Source organism: Microtus oregoni, unplaced genomic scaffold, assembly GCF_018167655.1.
Source record: "Microtus oregoni isolate MIOR12 unplaced genomic scaffold, Mior012 000020F_ref0000438, whole genome shotgun sequence".
NCBI classification, from domain to species: domain Eukaryota; kingdom Metazoa; phylum Chordata; class Mammalia; order Rodentia; family Cricetidae; genus Microtus; species Microtus oregoni.
In genome coordinates, this window is record NW_024543079.1 from 12889643 (window position 1) to 12911518 (window position 21876).

General features: G+C 47.6%; 2 protein-coding genes across 4 annotated transcripts in view; one reads left to right on the forward strand and one right to left on the reverse strand.

The window, feature by feature from the left end:
* The window catches only part of Tgif2 (TGFB induced factor homeobox 2), a 13927-nt gene extending 12363 nt beyond the window's left edge, over nucleotides 1-1564 (reverse strand). For 2 of the 3 annotated variants that reach the window (XM_041670302.1, XM_041670300.1), the window contains exon 1: nucleotides 1143-1279. The gene's annotated coding sequence lies outside the window, so the exon portion shown is untranslated. Of the gene's footprint in view, nucleotides 1-1142; nucleotides 1280-1481 lie in introns of those variants that run through there. The other variant, XM_041670301.1, reaches the window with a different exon arrangement.
* LOC121460359 (endogenous retrovirus group K member 24 Gag polyprotein-like) lies at nucleotides 1527-20970 on the forward strand. The gene is made up of 6 exons (XM_041670707.1): nucleotides 1527-1665; nucleotides 3453-3535; nucleotides 9825-9918; nucleotides 11731-11871; nucleotides 14362-15598; nucleotides 20860-20970. The coding sequence occupies exons 5-6, from the start codon at nucleotides 14462-14464 to the stop codon at nucleotides 20968-20970; spliced, it is 1248 nt and encodes a 415-aa protein (XP_041526641.1). The 5' UTR covers nucleotides 1527-1665; nucleotides 3453-3535; nucleotides 9825-9918; nucleotides 11731-11871; nucleotides 14362-14461.
* Nucleotides 20971-21876: the final 906 nt, after the last annotated feature.

A 21876-nucleotide genomic window follows, 5' to 3' on the forward strand; every position in this document is an offset into this window, starting at 1 on the left:
ACTCCCACCATACCATCTGCTGCAGCCACTCCCACAGGAACTTTCTGACAACTCTCCCAGCTCCAGATTCTCTCCCCCGGGCCGCACACTGAGGTTTAAGTTCTCAGCAGTTCACACAAAGCGCGCAACCTCCCCCGCGGCCCAGGCGCAGCGGAGCACATGGCTCATGGGGCGCCACCGAATCGGCCCGCGCTCAAGGCACCCTCACCCCTCATAACTCCCCGCCCCCTCCAGATTCACGAAGCATGCAACAGCTCCTCTGCCGGCCCGCCACCTGGCCCGGGGGAACTCTGCAAGAAAAAAAAAACTCACGTGTCCATTCTGGGGCAGGAAAAAGTTTGGCTCCCAAACCCTTCCCCGGTACTCCGCGCAGGCTGACTCTTGGGGCGCGGGGCCGTCGGAGCGTGCGCGCTCGGCTTTGTGCTCCGAACTCAGCCCGGAGGGGGAGGGGAAGAGAGGGGGCTGGGCTCCAACCTCCGCGCCGCCCCCCCAGCTCTGCGCCCAGACTCCATATTGGCCGCCCCCCTGCACCGGGGACGCGCACAGCCCCCGCAGAAGGCTCGACTGCCCCTCGCCTGGCCCCGGGGTCCCGGCGCGCACAAACTTTCTCCGCGTCGCCAGCCCCACGAGTCCCACAGTCTTGGCCCGCCCGGGAGTGACAGATGCCTCGGAGACAGACTTTCCTTTGTTCCAAAGGAAAGGGGAACTCGCGCGGGCTCCCCAGCCCTCCTCGTTGGGGCCCCGCCCGCGGCCCCCACCTCCAGCTGTCACTCGGCGGCCCCCGGTCCAGCTCGGCCGCCGAGGGGAGGGGGGGGGCAGCCGGCGGTTAGCAACGTGCACTTTTGAAACCAAACAAACCCGCTCCCCGCGCGCTCACTCCGCTGCGGGGCACCGGCCGCTCTCTCCCAGGATGGGATCTTTGGGAGCCGACTCCCCCCAAAAGATCCCGAAAGAACCCACTCCCCCGGACATCCCGCGCCAGAGCTCAGCGGTCAGGACTCACACACACCCCCGGGCTCACACACCCACTGTCGCACGCGCCGGGACGACGCCCCCTCCCCCGCCCAGCCGCCCCAAGAAACTTTCCAAGTTGTCCGCGCGCCCCCGCCCTCGTCCCCAGCCCTCCAGCACCCCGCACTCACCTTCCCCGGCGACTTTCCGGCCCACGCGGCCGCGAGGGGGTGTTGGACGGCCCGGCCGGGGCGGGGGGCGCCGGGGGAGCGCGCCGCGTACCTGCCGGGTCTGACACCCGCCTGACAGCTCGCGGCTGGAAAGCACCTCGCGACCTGACGTCAGATCCCCTCTCCTCCCACCGCGCCCGCCGCACCCTCCCCCACCGCCCCGAGGCAGAAACAAACTTTGTGCGGAGCGTGGCCAGCTACGCCCACCCCCGGGGGCGGGTCCGCGGAGCCGGGGGGCTTTGCCCCTCCCACGCGCCGGAGGGGGCGGGCCGGCGGCACCTCCTTCCTGCGCCCACCCACCTTAGGAATGCCACATGGCCCGGGCCGGGGGCGGAGCGGTGGGACCCGGACTCCAGGAGTCAGCTCGGGGGCAGGAAGTGGCCCGCTCCTCCTTTCGGAGAGCGTTTCCGGAGCGCCTACTGTGTGCGCCTCGCTGGGGGTGGGGCGCTGCCAGGCCACAAAGGGTGCGAGTCCCCGGACCTCTGTAAGTTCGTTCCCTCGTCGGGGTGCTTGTCCGTGTGGGGTTGGGGAAACTGAGGCTCTGGAGCTGCGGAGATGTAACACCCAGCTGCTCGGGGACCTGTGGGTTTGTCAGTCCGTAGGGTCGCGTGCGGGGGGGCGAGGCCACTTTGCCTAAAACCCTAAGCCTCGGGCCTAGCGCCGAGGGTCGGCCGGGTCGGGTGCAGCCTGCGCCCAGGAGTGCGGCTGAGGCGACCAGCGAGTCGCACTGGGAGGTGTGCGCAGTTAGGCTCTGGGTGCCGACCCTTACCACACCTGCCGGTGCCCTGGCCCAGGTGGGTCTCATGATGGAGCCCGAGCCTTTCCGTTGGTGGCTAGCCTTAGATGGAGCCGGAAGGCGAGCCGAGACTCTTCCAGCGGTCCAGGCCGGTGTCTTTTCCCTCATGCGTTCCTTGCCTGCAAGTTCCCCGACAGTCGGTTGTCTCTTGACTCTCTACCTAAGTATGGCGGGCCCTGACTCCAGATCAGAGAGGCCTTTTCTGGGTTTGTGGTCGTATAGGCCCAGAAACCTGAGACCCTTGTGCTGGTACCAACAGCATTGGAACAGTCTTTCGTTTTTCTTTTTCTTTAATTATCTTACCATCATTATTTTACTGTTGAGCTGGGGTCCCAGGCTGGTCTCAGACTTGTGATCTGTGCAGCTGCTTCCGCTACCTAAGCGACAGAAACTACAATTGTCCCTACAACATCCGGCAACAGCTTTGCTTTTTTTTTTTTTTAAATTGTACTCTAGTTGCAGAAACTTTGGGGGCAAAAGTTAAGTTTTCCTCCCAGAAAGTCCTAAGCTTTGGTGATAGAGTGTGAAATCCTAAGTTTCATGGAAGCCAGTCTGACTGAAAACGTTATCTACCAGCAATGCCACGCTGCTGCCCTTCTAAAATGTCGCTGACATTTCCCAGGATCCTCCTTTTCACCAACGGAAAAGCCAAAACCCAGAGATGGGCACAGCCATTTCTTGGCTAAGTGGTATTCCACCCATGGACCTGTGAGACAGTGAAGGAAGTGGGGAGACTTGGGTAAACAAGGTAAAACCTAATGGGCCTTGGCCACTAGGCTAGCTGTGTGCTGGAGGCAGGAACCTCTAGGGAAAGTGGTCTCATCAGACCTGGTTCCTAGCTGCTAAGCGAGTGCAGCAGGTAAGAGAGCCATCTATCTCTTCTCTATGGAGCAGGAGCCCCTGGTGGCCAGGGGCAAGCACACAGAACTCCCCACAGATTACATCAGTGGAAGCCCTGCTAGGCCAGTATTCCCAAGTCTGCTCAGCTGCGGCAGAGCTCTGAAGTCTCCCTGACCCTCACGGAAGGGTACCTGGCTGTTGTGAGGGAGTCTGGCTCTGTGTCTGAATTTCACATAAACAAACTCCCAAGTCTAAATATACTGTGAACTTGACAGTTGCTGGGTCAGTCTTGTCTGTAAATACAGAGTGAGATGTGTGCATTGCTACACCAGGCGGGATCCCACTGGGTTTTAATGTTTTTAAGGAGGCTTCACTGCGAAGCTAAAGCCCGCCTGAGGTGATTCTCCACAGCTCTGTTCTGGAAGATTCCTACGGCTGGGTGCTCTTCTGGGATCTGGATGGTTATTGTCAGCCACTGAAAAATGTCACGGTGTAAATCTGTGTGCTCTAAGCCAGATATGGTTATAGTGTTGTGCCTAGAAGGGCTTTGGCCAGACTAGTTGATAATTTTGACAAGAAAACTTTTTCCAACTGGTGTTTGTTTTGGTTTATGACAAAATGTCACTGTTACCCAGGCTGGCCTCAAACTCCCAAGCTCAACGACATTCTGCTTCAGACTCCCAGACAGCATGCTGTACATGGCTCAGCATGCCTGATGGTAAGTTACTGTTATTATTATTTTAATAAGATGGCTAGTCTTGCTATGTTGTCTGTCTAATCTGGAATCCTTGGGCTTAAGCTCATCCACTTCATCTTGGGTGCCAGGACTCTGTGTGTGCCCTGCACACCTGGGTGCCAGGACTCTGTTTGTGCCCTGCACACCTGGCTCTCATCTAGTTTTGTCACATGCACTCTTCTCTAACACACGTGAATTTGAAACCTAGCACCATGTATACTGTGTGTGGATACATACGTACGTGTGTGTGTGTGTGTGTGTGTGTGTGTGTGTGTGTATGTGTATGTGTGTGGCGTGTTGGTGCACACCTTTAATCCCAGCACTTGGAGGCTGAGGCAAGTGGATCTCTGAGAGTCTACTTAGTGAGTTCCAGGCCAGCCAAAGCTACATAGAGAGACCTTGTCTCAAAGGAGGAATGAAAAAAAAAAAGGCTGCATCTAGGGTTGGGGCTCTGCTCATGCATAAGGCCAATACCCAGTACTTCCATAAAACAAAAACGACCAAAAAAGGAAGCCATCCACTTGGTTTCCTTTACAGTCCAAAGGTAAAGGCAGGAGAATCGTGAGTTCAACGTCAGTCCTAGCTCAAGAGCAGTGGTTCTCAGCCTTCCTAACACTATGACCCTTTAATACAGTTCTTCATGTTGTGGTGACTGCCAGCCATAAAAGTTTTTCATGGCTACTTCATATTGCAAGTTTATTGTTATTAGTAATCGTAATGTAAATAATCTGATGTGCAGCCCCAAGGGGGTTGAGAGCCAGTGCTATAGAGCAGGAGTCCCTGTCTCAGAACAAAAACAGATGGAGAAGCTGCATCCCTGGAAGGAGAGATCTTCAGGATTGAGTTTTGTGGCGCACACCGAGGTTGTCTTTATCTCATTGTGGATTTCCACTGAACTGCGTCTTAAGAGTCTGCTGTGCTGTTGGTCAGTCACATGCGGTTAGCTTTCACTTGGCTGTTGGGTCTTCACTTATCCTAATTTCCCTGCGTCCACCCCTGGTGCCTCGGTGAAATCTAGATCCTGCATGCAAGCAAGTCTTCTCCCATCAAGCCACATGCAAGCCCCTATTTAATTAAGCATTTTTTGTGTGTATTTAGTGTGTTTGGGTGCATGTGGGGGTCAGAACATAATTCGCAGGGCTCTGGAGACTGAATTCAAGTTGCCAGGCTCAGCGTCAAGACCCCTTTCTTTACCCGTGAGCTATCGTGTTGGGCCCCTATTTAATTTTTCTTTCTTCCTTTTATTTATTTGGTCTTTTTTTTTTTTTTTTGGATTTTTCGAGACAGGGTTTCTCCATAGTTTTTGGTTCCTGTCCTGAGACAGGATTTCACTTGAGGGTTATCTGACACTCTTCTGGCCTCCGAGAGCACTGCATGCACGTGCATGGATATGCATGCGCATAAAACATCTATGCACACAATAATAAACCTTAAAGGGATTTAGAGAAAGCTGTTTTGAGACATGGTCTCACTATATAGCTCTGGCTGTCTGGAATACAGAGCAGGCTGGCCTCCAACTCAGAGATCCCCCTGCCTCTGCCTTCCTGAGTACTGAGGTTAAAGGAGTTTATGGTTTATGGTGGAAGTTTCCTCCCAAGTCCCCTACCCTGGAAGTTGCATCAGTCCAGACTCCACCCCTGAGAAAGCCCGCCAAACGACGACTCCTCCCTAGGGAGGATCAAGAAAGCCCGCCAAACGATGACCCCTCCCCAGGGAGGGTCAAGACCACCCCCTCAGGGTATTTAAGATGCCCCCCAGAGAACAAACACGTGCTTCTCCGGTCTTCCATTCTCTTCTCTCTGAGGAACTCAAAGGCACCCAGGAGCGCTGGTATTTATTAAACCTGGGCTATTTCTAATTTGGTTTGATTTGGTCTGATTTTAAACCTGGGCTGTTTCTAATTCGGTTTGACTTGGTCTGATTCGGATTATTGTGTCGGCGGAGAGGTTTATCGGGGCGCAGAAACTTTTCACTTACCTTTATTTATTTGCTATTTAAAATGTGTGTATGTGTGTGAATGTGGGTTTGTGCATGTGAGTGCAGTTACCATGGAGGCCAGAAAAGCCTTGATTTCCCCAGAGCTAAGTTAGTCAACCAACCGGATGTGGGTGCTGGAAATGCAACTTCGGTCCTTTGAGAGAGAAGCACGTGTTCCTCTTTGGCTCTAGCCTTGTGGCATTCTCTCGTGCCTGTCAGCACCCCCAGCAAGACTGTAGAAGTCAAGTAGGAATAGGCTCCTGAGTCAGAGAATTAATATCAAAGTTTTCTCTTTTGGAGGGTAAGTGCTCGTAGTTTTATACGGAGTCTACAGTCCAGGCTGGCCTTGAACTTGCTGCGTAGGAGAGGACCCCTTGCCTCTTTACCTCCCAAGTGCTGATACTGCGGGCCTGCACATCTCGTTTTATTGTTGTTTTTCTGTTGTTGTCTCCTGGTGGCGCTGGTGATGGAGGCTAGGGCCTTGCGCGTGTTTGCTGTACCTTTAGCCCCTGCCCTCCAGGCACCCTCCTTGCGTTTCTTAATGGCTTTTTGTGGTAACTGGTCCTTTGTTGCCTCTGGCATTTAACCTGGATTACAGCTTGCAGTAAGAATCTTGGTAGTTTTCTGTCTTTGTTTTTTATGAGGGTTTGTTGTTTTCTTTTATACAGGGTAAACTCAACAGAGTCTTCCTGCTTCTGCCTCCCCAGTGCTGAGTTTAAAGTCCTGTGCCCCCAAACCCAGCTATTAGTTTTTCTTTATCCTCTATCTTAAAGCACCTTTCATTGTATGACCAAGGAGTACAAAGGGTACATAGATGGTAGAGTAGTGGAAAACCACTGGATGTGGATGATAGTGGTGACAGGCTGACCTTTGTACTGTAAGGGCACTGCTGACTCAAGTGACTTCGGGAAAGCTTTTATTTATTTTTGTTGTTGTTTGTTTTTTTGAAACTGTAACATATTTTATGACTATTGTAATCATCAAGATGAACTGGATGCTGCAATAGCTGCCCTCTTAGGTTTTGGTGAGACAGTTTTTAGGGGCTTCATCCATCCAGTCCGGGTAGCGTGCCACCACTTGGCCTTGGCTCTCTGGTTGTTTAGAAATTTTCATTGTAACCATTTCAAGCCATTGCTTTTGTCTGCTGTGATTTCTCTCCCGGTGTTCTTTTCTGCTTGGTGGCCTTCATTCAGCCCTGGACATTTTTGTTGAACTAGCCAAAGCTTGAGTTAGGAACACATTTAGTTTTGACTTATTTATGGAGGCTGCAGTTATTGTTTTTTAAAGAGTTTAAGAGGCTGGAGAGATGGCTCAGCAGTTAAGAGCACTTCTTCCAGAAGATCCGGGTTCGTTTCCCAGCATCCACTTGGCAGCTCACAACTAACTGCTTGTAACTCCAGGATACATACATACGTGAAGGCAAAAACACCAGTGTATATAAAATAAAAATAAAATATTATAAGTAAAATAAAAATAATTTGAGAGTGTTTGACTTAGAAACCAATCTGTAGAAAATTATTCTAGGCATGAAATACAAATAAAAATGGAAGAAGTATGTTTTTTTTTTTTCTTTAGAATTTAATTTTTGAAAAGTTCTTGCCTGGTATGGTGGTGCTGGTGCACACTTTTAATCTCAGCACCTGAGAGGCAGATGCAGGCAGATCTCTGAGTCTGAGGCCAGCTTGGTGTACAGAGTGAGTTCCAGGACAACCAGGGCTACACAGAAAAAAAAAAACTTGTCCTGGGGGGGAGCAAGACACTCAACCAAAAACACCCAACAAAACTTCTGCGATTGGCTGTCACTCACTTAGTCTGGCCTTGAAGTTGCTGCGTAGGCGTAGCTGGCCTCTGACTGTCCGCCTTCGCCTCCCAAGTGCTAGGATTGCAGGCATGTGTCAGCCCACCCACTCACTCTAGGACTTGGTTTCTTTCCTTTTTTTAAGATTTATTATATTTTATGCTTATGGCTGCTTTGCCTGCGTGCATGTCTATACATTGTGTGCATGCAGTGCCCACAGAGATCAAAAAGGCTTCAGAGCCTTTGGAATTGGTGTTCCAGACCTAAGTGAGCCTTCATGTGGCTTCTGGGAACCAAACACGGGTCCTCTGAAAGAGCAGACAGATGCTCTTAATTACTGATTCATCTCTCCAGCCCTAGACTTTTGTTCTTACACAATAATTACTAAAAAGCAAAAGTTTTCTTCTGCTAGGCACACAGTTACACAGCACATGCAATTACAAAGGGTAGAAAAAAAGGTGGAATTATTTTCACTGCTTCAATATAACACAATCTTATAAAACCATCATAGGACATTAAAAGTATGTCCAGTTGGCTTGATTATATGTGTGTGTCTGTGATTTGATCTCAGGAGGTTGACGAAGGAGGAGTGCAGGCCAGCTGGGCAGCAAGGTGAGGCTTCCTCTGTGGAATAGAAGGTGTGCCTAACTGCATAGGTTTGGTCTCTAGCATTGTCAGCAAAAAGAGAAGGGAAAGGGAGGGCAGAGAGAGAATGAGGATATGAAAATATGACCCCCCCCCCCAAAAGAAGTTAAAAGATGTGTAGGAGTATTTTGATAGTCCTATGAGCTGGGTCTGGGAGGAGGACTTGAGGGTGTATCTTTGGTGGCCAGCAGAGCCATAAACGAGACTGTCTCAGGAATGGTGATGATGATACTCGTTGCTTTCTGAGATTTTTGTGGTAGGCGCCTGCCAGCCTGCTTCCTTTCCTTTTTAGATAGTGCCTTTGCCTTTAATCCTGGTTGGCATCGAACTCAGGATTCTCTTACTTCAACCTCCTAAGTGCCCGACTGAAGACATGTACTATTGCTGGCTTAAAAAATGCAATTTTTTTTACTTTAAGTAGTCACATTTGTTCTAACTTTAGAGCAAGTGCAGCCTGACTACACAGAGCTCTGTTTAAGATTGTTTTATTTATTCTTTGCTTTTTTTTTTTTTTTTTCTTCAACCAGGATCTTACTGAGTGGACCTGGCTGACCTGGAACTTTCTATGTAGGCAAGGCTAGCTTAGAACTTGAGGCATTCCTCTTGCCTCTGCCTCCAAGTCTTGGAATTTACTGGTAGCCTACACTAGCCCGGAACTCACTCCTTAGTTAGTGATGACCTTGAGTTTCTCTTCCTCCTTGTTTTCACCTCCCTAGAGCTGGGACTGTAAACGTCTGCCCCACGTCTGATTTTATTTATGCTGTATTCGAGAGTGAACACAGGGCTTTTCGCATTCTTGACAAACAAGCCAGCTCCCACTCCAGCTGTCTTGGGTTTTGAGAAGGGTCTTACTAATTGCTCAGGCTGGCCTGGAACTCACTCTGTAGCCCAGTCTTCTTGCTGATCTTTTCTAAGTATTGCTATTAAAACATGTGTCCCACACCTGGCAGGTGCATTTAGTTAGTTTTTAAACTTCTATCTCTTGTTGTATTGACCCATTCCTCGTGCTCTAAATAGTGGGAGAAGATGGTATTTAAACAGATTGGGAGCCAGTGAGACAACTAACGGTAAAAATTCCTTTTACCAACTTGATCCCGGGACTCACATGGTGAAAGGAAAGAACTGACTTTCTTAAATTGTCCTCTGACCTCCACAGGTCCCTCATGGCCCTAACACACATGCAAACACAAAATAAAAATAAATGGAATAAACAGAGATGGGCTTTTAGGTCCTAGCTCCTCTTCACTCTGCCAGCCCAGCCTCTGGGGCATGTCCTCACGTCTCTGTCAACCCTTTAACTCTTAACCCTAATAGACCTCCCCTTCCTAACCAGTACCCTCCTGTCCAGGATCTTAAAATTCAGTTCTGTACCATGGGCTAACCCCTCCCGTTCAGAAGACCCATTTCCTTGTCACTAGGCTCCGGTCTTCCTCCTTTGTCCAGCCTCCTGCCTCCCTGGAGCAGACCCTCTGCCCCCCACAGAGCCATTTACTGTTTTTGTCGTTGTTCCCTTGGGCCCTTGAGATTCAGGCTCTAGTGCCCTCCTTGGCCAAAGTTAGTGATGGGGGGGGGGGCTCGGGGAGTAACCAGCCAGGCAAGAAAGATCCATCCCTCTGACTATCCATGTGGGGCTTTTTTGGTTTTCGTGTTTGTATTTTTATTAGTTTTAGAAAAGCCAGCTTGTAACTTGCGTGCTCAAGCAGTCTTCCTCCACAGTCGCCATGCAGGGGTCTCTGCCTGTCTGCTTAGGGTGGGTGAGGTAATGGCATTTCTTGGCCATCTGGATTATTTATGGGAGCAGAATTGAAGTCAAGGTGTAAAAAGCCCATGAATGTTGATTGAGTCTTCCAGCAAACTCAGGGAAGGCTTCTACCAGTTCCTCGGGTCCTTCCCATCCAGGAGTTGGGAATAACAATGCTGTTTCCTCCCAAGGCTGTCCTGACAGGTAATTCGCCTCAAGTGTGAGTGAGAGGCCCTTGGTTCCCAGTAGAGGGGAAAAAATACAGGGCTAGGAATGAAGTGCCGTTGCTTAATGCTTGCCTGGCGTGCATGAACTCCAGAACCAGTCGTCTGTGCTTGTAATCTTAGCACTTTGGAGACAGAGGCAGGAAGATGAGACGTTCAATATCATTCCCAGCTATATAAGCTTGAGGCCAAATCCATGGGACCTTGTTGGAAAAAAATCAGAGTAAAAATAAATAAATGCCTGGCCATTGGTGGCGCAAGCCTTTATTATCAGCACTTGGGAAGCAGAGGCAGGCGGATCTCTGTGAGTTTGAGGGCTGCCTGGTCTACAGACTGAGTTCCAGGACAGGCTTCAGAGCTACAAAGAGAAACTCTGTCTCAAAAAACCAAACAAACAAATAAGTAAATAAGTGAATGAAGAAAAATGCTTAGCTCTTACCCTATTTGTAATGGTCTGTCCTGTCCCTTTAAGAGACAAGCCTCCTTCCTCCCCCTTTCTCTCTTCCACTCCTATCCCTGTCCCTCACCCACCATGGCTACTTACCCAGTGGGGCCACAGCATTTTTACATTGCACTATTGAATGTTGGTGGTCAGGGTTACTGGTTACATTTATGGCTTCCTGCAGTGACTGCAGTCTTGTTTCACAGACCACTGTGTGTGTGTGTCTCACGGGAAACAGGGTGCTCAGCAGTAAGTCACTTTGACAGCAGAGAGCTGTTTGTACGGAATGGCAGGAAGCACCACAGACAAGTGGTCAAAGCATATGCCTACACAAGAGTGTTCATAGAAGCCTAGTCATAGGAGACTCCAGGCTATAAACGACCCACTGAAGGGCAGAGGAAGTGTTCCAGTGCACATAGGAGAGAAAATACCCTGAAAATGTGTACAGGTTATGGATTGCTAAAGAAGCTGGCTGCAAAACAGTATGACCCTCTCAAATAAAACTCTAGGAAAAGCAAATCTGAAAATGAAGGTGGTTGTCTGGGTTGAAGAACAAGGTATTGATCTTATGAACTTAGGTGGGAAAATGACGGTGTTTAAAGATAGGCACTCTTAGCTTAGGAGACTGAGGCTTCAGAAGGATCATGAATTCAGAGTTATGTAATACCCTGTCTCAAAAAGAAAACAGCAGGAAAGCTGTAGCTCACTTGGTGGTGTTGAAGAACCAGCTTCTGTTCCCAGCACAGCGCCAGTAACCCAGCACTCAGCTGGTGGAGGCAAGAGAATCCAGTCAAAGTCATCATCTGTATAGTCCGAGGTCAGCCCACATGGCAAGAGAGCCCATTTCTTTTTTTTTTTTTTTTTGGTTCCCTGACCGGAAAACGAACAAGAGAGCCCCTTTCTAAAAAAGAAAAGCACTAAAACTGCTTGGGACAAAGACAAAGTAATAATAAATTCTCTTGATTATAATTTTTTTTGTTTCGGTTTTTTTCCGAGACAGGGTTTCTCTGTAGCTTTTTGGTTCCTGTCCTGGAACTAGCTCTTGTAGACCAGGCTGGCCTCGAACTCACAGAGATCCGCCTGCCTCTGCCTCCCGAGTGCTGGGATTAAAGGCATATGCCACCATCGCCTGGCTTGGTTATAAATTTAATAGATGGTGGGGCTAGAGAGATGGCTCAGTGGTTAAGAGCATTGCCTGCTCTTCCAAAGGTCCTGAGTTCAATTTCCGGCAACCACATGGTGGCTCACAACCATCTGTAATGAGGTCTGGTGCCCTCTTCTGGCCTGCAGTCATACACACAGACAGAATATTGTATACATAACAAATAAATAAATATTTTTAATTAGTAGATGGTGAAGTGTGTCTGCAGTGAGCTACGGGCGCTTGTGTGCTTAAGCACGGTCACTCTTTGCTGACTAAGGACTTTGCTTTCTCAACACCCCAGGTGGAGACATCCTAAAGATTTGCATCTGAATAGACAGTCGGTTAAGGTAAGAGTTTCCCTTTATCTCTTTTGCACATCCTTTTGATAATTTTAGGTTTTGTTTATTTACTTATTTTGGTGGAGGGTCTCTTTAGGTCTTGCTGACCTTGAACTCACAGAATTGCCTGCCTCTGCCTTTGCAGAACTGGGATCAAAAGTGTGTGCCACCAGGCCTGACTGAGTTTGTTTGGTTATTTGTTTTGAGAAACTTGACTTTTTTTTTTAATTTATTTACTTATTATGTATACAGTGTTTTGTCTGCAGGCCAGAAGAGGGACAAGATTGAATTATGGATGGTTGTAAGCCACTATGTGGTTGCTGGGATTTGAACTCAGAGCCTCTGAAAGTACAGCCAGTTCTCTTAGCCTCTAAGAGTCCATTTTTTGTTTGTTTGTTTTAATCTATGTGTATTTGTATGTTTTATGCCATGCGTGTATTGTTCCTTGGAGCCAGAGTTTCATGCAGGCAGATTGGAACCTCCAATGTGGATAGTGGGAGTGTAACTAGGGTCCTCTGCAAGGACCTCCGTGTCATCTCTCCAGCTCTGAATTCCTTTCCTGAAGACCAATTTTGATCCGAGTTTTGTTTTCCCCCAAAGGGGTGGCTGTGCCTGTGTGTGCCTGCATGCATGTACGTGGGTGGGTTTCCAAGGAGGGCACAAGAAGGCATTGGCATCCCTGTTATTGGAGTTAAGGGTGACTGGTGCTGGGCATTGATCCTGGGTCCTGTGGAAGAGTAGGTAGTGCTCTTAACCACTGAGCCACCTGTCTAACCAAAGTGTGTTTCTTCCTCAAAGGTGAAGAACACTTAGATCTATGCTTAGAGCAGGAAACTTCTAGAAGGTTTTGGTCAGGGTGCTGTCATGACTAAGACAAAGACAAGTGTCCTAAAACTGTCCTTTGGGGAGTTGGAGAGATGGCTCAGCGGTTAAGAGCGTTGCCTGCTCTTCCAAAGGTCCTGAGTTCAATTCCCGGCAACCATATGGTGACTCACAACCATCTGTTTTTTTTTTTTTTTAAAAACGTCCTTTGGGTAGATGTGAGGCATTGCTGGGGAGAAACAGGAAGCTTGTCAGGGGGCTTTGTTCATAATATCACGTGACTCAAACTCTCTAATGTTTCTGTATGTAGATTTGTTTGTTTCGTTTTCGTTTTTCAATTCAGGGTTTCTCTGTATCTTTGGATCCTGTCCTGGAACTAGCTCTTGTAGACCAGGTTGGCCTTAAACTCACAGAGATCTGCCTGCCTCTGGCCTCCCAGTGCTGGGATTAAAGGTGTGTGCCACCATCGCCCAGCCTGTATGTAGATTTTAAAGAAAGAATAATCATGGTGATCCACATAAAGCCCAGGTGCTAGGTAGGGGTGGGAGCCCTGGTACAGATCTGGTGCAGCTGGTAGTCTGGTCTTCAAACTGGCTGGTGGTCATTCAAGAGGGAGAGGTCTAGGGCCCGCAGACATGGCAGATTTGAGAACTGAGGGCTGGACTCTGTTCTCGCTCTTTCTCCCTCTCAGAGGAAGTCATTACAGACATTCAGTTTCGTAGTCCTTGACTCTGTTGATACTGGGAGTAAGTGGCTAAGGTTCGCATAGCAGATGTAGACAAAAAGGGACATGGAACCAAGGATAGATAAACTTTGAAGCTGTGTTCTCATGACCTACTTCCACTGTCTCCTTTGGTTTGGTTTTTGAAACAGGGTTTCTCTGTAGATTTGGAACCTGCCTGGAAGAACTAGCTCTTGTAGACCAGGCTGACCTTCAACTCGCAGATCTACCTGCTTCTGCTTCCTGAGTGCTGGGATTAAAGGCGCGCACCACCACCACCTGGCTTCTTCCACTGTCTCCTAAGATTTCCTGAATCTAGTGCCACTAGTTGGGGATTAAGTATTCAATACATAAGCCTGATTGGGAGACACTTCATGTTTAAATCATATTTTACCTTAAAAACTCATGGCAGGGGCTGGAGAGATGGCTCAGAGGTTAAGAGCATTGCCTGTTCTTCCAGAGGTCCTGAGTTCAACTCCCAGCAACCACATGGTGGCTCACAACCATCTGTAATAGGGTCTGGTGCCCTCTTCCGGCCTGCAGGCATACACACAGACAGAATATTGTATACATAATAAATAAATAAATAAATGTTTTTTAAAAAAACTCATGGCAGTTTTATTATGCAAAATACATTTAGTTCATATTCAAGTGCCTCCAACATCTTTTTAATCTTGTGGGAGCCCACAGTAACTCCATCCCATCTTAACCTAAGGTAAGAGAGTTCAAGCTTATTCTTGCTCCTCAAGACCAGATAACAGGATGTTTGGCCAAAGGTGTGGTTTCTAGGTTTTTTGAGTATTCAGGAGATGAGTATGCCTGTTTGTTTCTTGAACCATGTTAAGGAAATCTTTTGCTTTGGATGTAAAAGGGCTGTGAGGAAATAATTTGGGGCTGCTGCATATTCACTGAGAGTCCTAATTCTGTCTTCTGTTTTTTTGTCTTTTAATCCTCAGTCCCCTATTCAGTTTGACAAGCTTGCTGGTCCTGATAGGTGGCACCCACCCGTGGAACCTCAGGAAGAACACTGCAAGTGATTGGAGCAAAATTGTAAACATGGAGCAGGGTAATAGTAGACAGCTGTTTATACATTTGATTAAAGATATTTTAAAAGCCAGAGGAGCTAAAGTGGAGCAGCAGCAAGTTCAAGAATTCTTAGAGTTTGTCGAGCAGGTGTGCCCGTGGTTTTCCAAGCACAGGACCTTGGATGCAGACACATGGAGGAGAATTGGAGCAAAAATCCAACAGCATTCTAACAAGCATGGGCCTGGAAAGGTCTCAGTTGGTGCTCCCAGTCTGTGGGCACTTATCCAGGACAGTTTGAATTTGCACCCTGAAGGGCAGAAGGTGTTTCCTCCTGAAACAGTTAAAAGTGAAACAAAACCCTCTGCGCTGCTGAAGGGGCCCCTGGATGCGGACACCTTTACAGAATTGTTGGATGATGATCAGTTTGATCCTGTTGAAGCTGAGTTTGAGGAAGAACGTACTGGGTACAGTAATGAGAAGTTTTCACCTCCCCAGATTCAGACTGTGAATGTCAAAGGGCAGAAACTCGGTGATGAGATTGAGGAGGAGCTGAAGGGCTTGAGGAATTTAGTGGTTTCCCTTTCACAAAAACTGGAGAGTCTGCAGGTCTCTCCTCAGAAGGGCACTCCTCTTCCTACTACTGTCAAGGCTGGGTTAGATCCGCCTGGGGAGCCATCTGTGGTGCAAAGACTTCCCAGGGTATGGCAAACACTCACTGTTAGTCATATGTCTCCCCTGGAAGCTAGTGTTAAAGAAGCAGCTAGCAGAGGGGAGGATATGCAAGGGTTTGAGATGTTCCAAGTGATTGAGCAGCGAGATGCCCAGGGCAATATTATTTTGGTGCGTATGCCGGTTCTGTTTAAACAACTAAAGGAATTAAAAATGGCATGCTCTCTCTATGGGCCCACTGCACCCTTTACAATAGGTCTGCTTGAAGACATAACTATAATGATCTTGACCCCTGGGGATTGGAAACTGATTGCCAGAACTTGCCTGTCAAGAGAGTGTTACCTATGGTGGAAAGCTGAATTTATGGAACAATGTGAAGCCACAGCTGCAAGAAATCAGGCCCAGCAAAGTTCCATTACTTTTGATATGCTTGCCGGAGAAGGCATTTATCAGACAACAGATCAGCAGTTAAATTTTGATCTGGCAGCGTATGCCCAGGTAGAGATGGCTGCCAAGACGGCTTGGAATAGGCTTCCGTCTACTGGGATGCGCACCGTGGACTTGTCAAAAATAAGACAAGGACCTGATGAATTATTTCAGGACTTTGTCTCTAGGTTAAGGGAGGCAACAAGCAGGTTAATTGGGGTTACAGAAGATAGATTTGTCAAAGTGCTAGCCTATGAAAATGCTAATGCTGTCTGTCAGGCTGCTTTGAGACCTTATAGATACAAGGGCAACATCTCTGATTATATTCGACTTTGCTCAGATATTGGGCCTTCATATACTCAGGGGTTAGCTATGGCTGCTGCATTACAGGGAAAAACAGTTAAGGATATTCTCTTCCAACAAAGAAATCAAGGCCTGAGAAAAGGGAGAGCTGTGGGCTATTCTGGAAGTTGCTTTGGGTGTGGCCGGATGGGGCACAAGGTCAAGCAATGTCCTGATAAGAGAAAAAGTGTTGGGACAAAGAAGGAACCCGGATTGTGCCCAAAATGCAAGAGAGGAAAACATTGGGCTAATGAATGTAGATCAAAGAAGGACGCCCATGGGAATCCACTGCCGGGAAGGGGGCAGAGGGGCTTGCCCCAGGGCCCGAGACAATGTTGTGGGGTGCTTCAGAAGTCTGTTCCTCTGCAAGGAAAAGGTACCTCGGCAGTGCAGAATTGGATCTCAGTTCTTCGCTCTGCACAGTTTTAACTCCCAAAATGGGCGTGCAAACCCTCCCTTTTGGTGTTTATGGGCCTTTACCAAAAGGCACTGTAGGGTTATTGATGGAGAGGAGTGGTACCACCACACGGGGTTTGTTGCTCCCAGTGTTATTGATGCTGATTATGAAGGAGAAATCAAGGTTATGAGCCACTTGCCTAATCGAATTTCTGTGGTAAAGAAGGGCTTGAAATCTGCACAATTAATTTTACTTCCCCAAGTGTAAACAGTAAATCAAGTTTCAAGAGGTAAAAGAAGAGGCTAGATTTGGTTCATCTGATGCCTGTTGGTTCACAGTGCCCAGAACTCACTTTGTTTATAAATGAAAAGAGCTTTTCTGACCTTCTAGGTGCTGGTGCAGGTGTGTGTTATTACTGCCAGTCAATAGCTTTCAGTGTGGCCAAAGATGGATTCTATTACACAACTGCAAGGGATTGGCCAGACTCAGAGTCCTGAGCAAAGTAGCATTGGGCTTTCCCTAGAAAGATGAAGAAGGTCATGAAGGAGCTTTTCCACCATACATTTCCCCCCACTTGTTGGTAAATTTGTGGGGTCAAGATGTTATGAGCCAAATGGGAATGTATTTGTATAGCCCCAATGCAGATGTCCTACCTGATGGGGTTAGGAAGAAACAATGCCCTGCTTTGTGGGCCATATTTGGGTTCATTTTAATCTTCCTGGCCCTCTAGCAGACAGTAATGCGTTGGCTGATAATATTAATACAGATGGTCCGCCTTGTCCCAAGTAGAATTGATTCAACAGTCTCATGCCCTTCCTCATCATAATAGCAGAAATTTTTTTTTTTTTTTTTTGGTTTTTCGAGTCAGGGTTTCTCTGTGGTTTTGGAGCCTGTCCTGGAACTAGCTCTTGTAGACCAGGCTGGTCTCGAACTCCCAGAGATCCGCCTGCCTCTGCCTCCCGAGTGCTGGGATTAAAGGCATGCGCCACCACCGCCCGGCTATAATAGCAGAAATTTAAGAAAACAATTTGATCTTACCAGGGAAGTTGCTCATCAGATTGTAAAGGAATGTGATATATGCCCATAGTATTTGCCTGTGCCTTCTTAGGGGTAAATCCTTGAGGCCTTCTTCCTAATCATTTATGTCAAATGAATGTTAGTCATGTTCAGAATTTGGGAAACTAAAGTATGTGCAAATGACAGTCTATTCAAGTTTCTTGATAGCCACTGCACAAACTGGTGATAGCTCATTGCTTAAAATGTTTTTCCTATATGAGGATTCCTAAAATGAAAATGGATAATAGATCGGTATATATTAGTAAAGCATTTTACTTTACCCAATGGTAAGTTGAGCATAAAACAGGCATTCCTTACAATCCTCAAGGATGAGGTACTATTGAACGATCGCATGGCAATCTAAGATACAACTTAATAAAAAAAATGAGTTATATCCTCACTCAGCATATAATGTATAAATCATGCCCTTTTTATTTACAATTTTTTGAATGTGGATGCTCGTGAGCAGTATGCCACGGATAGATTTTGGCATGATGGCATTCAAGTGACTGTTGCTGAGGTGAATTGGGAAAAATCTCTTTTATAATAATGATAGTCTATCTACAAGACAAGGATTATCTCTTCAGGAACAGCTCTGGGATAGGAAAGTACAGTATGGTAATATATAAGACTACAGCAGAACCCTTGTTGTACACAGGTTATATGATGAGCAAGGGAATAGATGGGTTAATGTTGATGGACAGTGTTATACTTTGAACTTTATGGATAGGCTTGCTAGATCCCAACCCCCATGGTTTCTGCTGCATAAGGAGGTACAAAAAAGTATTTCAACTGTTGCAGAGAGCTGTTAGGCATATTTGGTCACTAGATGCGATGAAGGGTTAGAAAGAGGAAGGGCCACGATAACAATGAGACACTTTCTATTCATAAGATGAGACCACTTGTCTGAGGTTTACGTTCCCAAGGACAAGATTTCCTCTTCTAAGGATGTTTTATGTCTAACACCTGTCCCTGATAATACACTTTTCTTATAAATCGCTGATGTGACTAAAAGAAGCTTTCATACTGTGCCAACTAATGATACATGACCTTCTGGTGTGTTCTTTGAATACTATATAATCAAAACATGAATAGAGTAAAATCGCAGGAGATTTCAACTACTTTCTTGTGTGTTGTCTGTCATTTGCCAAACTTGTGCCTTCCTGTGTACCAAGATACTGCTTCTCCCTTGGTATGAGTGCCTCCCCTGAGCTGGTCCATGGCAGGATGTCTGGCCAAAGGTATGGTCACTAGATGTTTTCCTCCTCGAGGCCAAAGGCATGGTTTCTAGATATCTTGTGAATTAGGGAGGTGATTATGCTTTTTATTTGTTCCTTCAACCATGGTCTTTTGCTCTGGGTATAAAAGGGCTATATGAAGTAAACTTGGGGCTGCTACAGTATTGAGAGCCCTCCTGATTCCATCTTTATCTCTTTTTTTAGTCCTCATTCCCCTATTCAGGTGACGACTGTTCAACAGGTCAGCCTGCCCCAACATCTTTTGGTGTTTTTTTGCCAGCCTTGTACAAAAGTTCAGTGTCTCTTTTGAGATTTACAGGCTCCAATCCCATGTAAAGTTGTACTTCCAATATGCAATGGCAGGGTAAGCATTTCTGTTCCCAATATAAAGAAAAGACTAATAAGGAAGAATCAGACCTAAGAAAGACTAAATCTAGCTCTAGCTAGTTATCTTTTTAAACCCTCACACAGTTGAGACCTCAAGACAAGAGCCCACCTGAAGAGTCGACTGCACAGAGGGGGACCAAAGATGAATTGGGGGCAGGGAGTGAAGGAAGAACTTAAGTCTTCCAAACATGTCCCTGCTCACGGATGGAGCAGCCTCCAGGCTAAAGCTGACTCTTCCCCTGTCAATCATGGACCCTTCTAGTTGATGCTTATGATAGAAGCTGGTCCATTGACCTTTCTCCACTAGCAACCTGTACAATTGGAAGCTACAGAATCCCAAGTTTTCTCAGAAACCCACTATGCTCTTTGACCTGTTAGTTTCTGTCCGCTCTACATCAGCCAACCTGGGATGCTGTTTACCAGTTGCTCTAGGTCTCTGTCACTATAGAAGAGAGGAAACAAATTCTGGTAGAGTCTCCAAAATTGGATCTGTACGCAGACAGGAGGCATAACACAAATCTAGACCTCATCAATGGCCGGGCGGTGGTGGCACAGGCCTTTAATCCCAACACTTGGGAGGCAGAGGCAGGCGGATCTCTGGGAGTTCAAGGCCAGCCTGGTCTACAAGAGCTAGTTCTGGGACAGGCACCAAAGCTACAGAAAAACCCTGTCTCAAACAAAAAAAAAGACTCATCAATGCAGGTTTCCGCTGATCTGACTTGATTGGGTCTTCAAAACAGGAAGATAGGGATGGCAGAAGGTCTACTGCTACAAGATTGCTTGTGACATTGGCTTTGACTGGAGGGAAGGAGCCTTGGGTGTCATCTAGGTCCTTCCAGTGTACTGAGCAGACAGTAGTATGGGTGTTCTCTCCTGTTCTGCTGATGGAGGAACTGGGTCTAAACTTTCAGTGAGGATGGAAGAGGACCCATGGCTTCTCTGCCCTTCAGTTCTGTTTTCTCTGCCTACCTAAATTCTGCCCTATCAAAAGGCCAATGCAGTTTCTTTATTCATTAACCAACGAAAACAACACATAGACACAAGGACCTCCTACACCAGATGATGGTGATGTGTACCCCAGGGTCCCCAAGTCCCTTCACTGCCAGCCCATTGAGAGGTATGGTCATCATGGGAGGGTGTGGAAAAATGTGCAGTGTCCAAAACACCCTAGGGGGTTCTCCTTTTAGCTGAGGGGTGCCCCCTCTGGAGTTGCTGAGCAGTGACAGGTTGTGTCCCACAGTCCCTGGCCCAGGGGGCGCCTTTGTTACATTTGGGGCAGAATTCCTTGTGTGGATTGCATGTGTGAGTGGTGGACTTTGTGGGGTGATCTTCGGACCCTAACATTCTCCACACTGCTTCACTATCCTTGTCCCCAGCCTTACACAGGCTTTTCCGACTGGTGGGTGGTTTCTGGGGGCTCTGCTCTCTTTGCTCTGTATTCTCTCCGTGGACCTGGATGACAGGGCCACAGCCTGCATGCTGGGGTGACTTGGAATGTCCTCACCTTTAAACTCAGCTTCCTACAAAGTCTCAGGGCATGGACAGAATGTAATGTGTCTGCAACACTCTGGCTTTTCTGGCTCACAGTTCCAACTGTTCCAAATACTCAGCACGGATCGGGTCTGAGGCTTGGTGGATCAGGTTATTAGGTCATCCCAGTGGTGTCTTCCTCATGTCTTTAGTGTCAAGTTTTTGTTAGTCAGACTTTGTGTTACTTTGCCAAAGCACTTGGCATGAACAATTTAAGAAGGGAATCATTGTTTCAGCCCATAGGCCTTGGCTTCGAATTTGGGCCCTTGGTAAGACAGAACGTGGTATGGGGGGCATGCGGGAAAACAGCAGGTACCACCTCTTGTCGTCACACTCTGAGAGAGTGTGGGGGACCATGAGAATTTCTGATAGGGTTCTTCTAGGACTGGAGTCGAAAGAGGAAGCTGGTGCACCAACCCAGCTCAGAATTCTGTGGCCAAGGCTACCAGTTTATGCAGTGTCCTTGGCCGACACCTAGTGGCCACGTCTGGTAATAGCCTTGTGTTTTGGGGGCAGGGTCTCATGTAACCCTGATGGGCTTTGAATTCTTGCCCCTCCTTCCTCAGCCTTCAGTGCTAGGATTAAAGGTGTGCTGCTCCGGGTCCTTCTTACCCGCACGCGTCGGGTCATTTGCAACTCCCTTTGCCGGCCAATTCAGCACGTTTGCTACCTAGGATGACTGCTCTTCACAGAGGCCTTTTGTTTTGGAACGGGTTTTGTTGATGAGTTTCACTTTTTTTTTTAAATATTTATTTATTATGTATACAATATTCTGTCTGCGTGTATTCCTACAGGCCAGAAGAGGGCACCAGACCTCATTACAGATGGTTGTGAGCCACCATGTGGTTGCTGGGAATTGAACTCAGGACCTTTGGAAGAGCAGGCAATGTTCTTAACCGCTGAGCCATCTCCAGCCCGAGTTTCACTTTTTTAAAGGACTTTCTTTAACTTATGTATATGTGTGTGGGTCTGTTCCATACTGACAGTGGTGCCTTCAGAAAGCAGAGGCATCAGCTGCTCCTGGGGCTGGAGTTACAGGTAATTTTGAGCGGCCTAGCGTGTGAATGATGGGAATCGAACTCTGGTTCTCTTCAAGAGCAGTGTGTTCTCTTAACCACTGAGCCATCTCTCCAGCATCCTTGTACATTTATTTTAATGTGTATGTGTGGTTTGCCGGCGTGTAGGCTTATGCCTCACATGTGAGCCTTTTGCCCTCCGAGGCTAGAAAAGGGCCTCGGGTTTCCCTGGAATTGTATTTGCGGTTAGGAGTGCTAGAAATGGAATTCGGCTCCTCTGGAGGAAGAGCCAGTGCTCCTAACCACCGAGGCAGCTCTCCACCCCACGGTACATTTACTTTTTTTGCCAGTCCTAGATGGATATTCCTTCGTGCTTGCTTTATT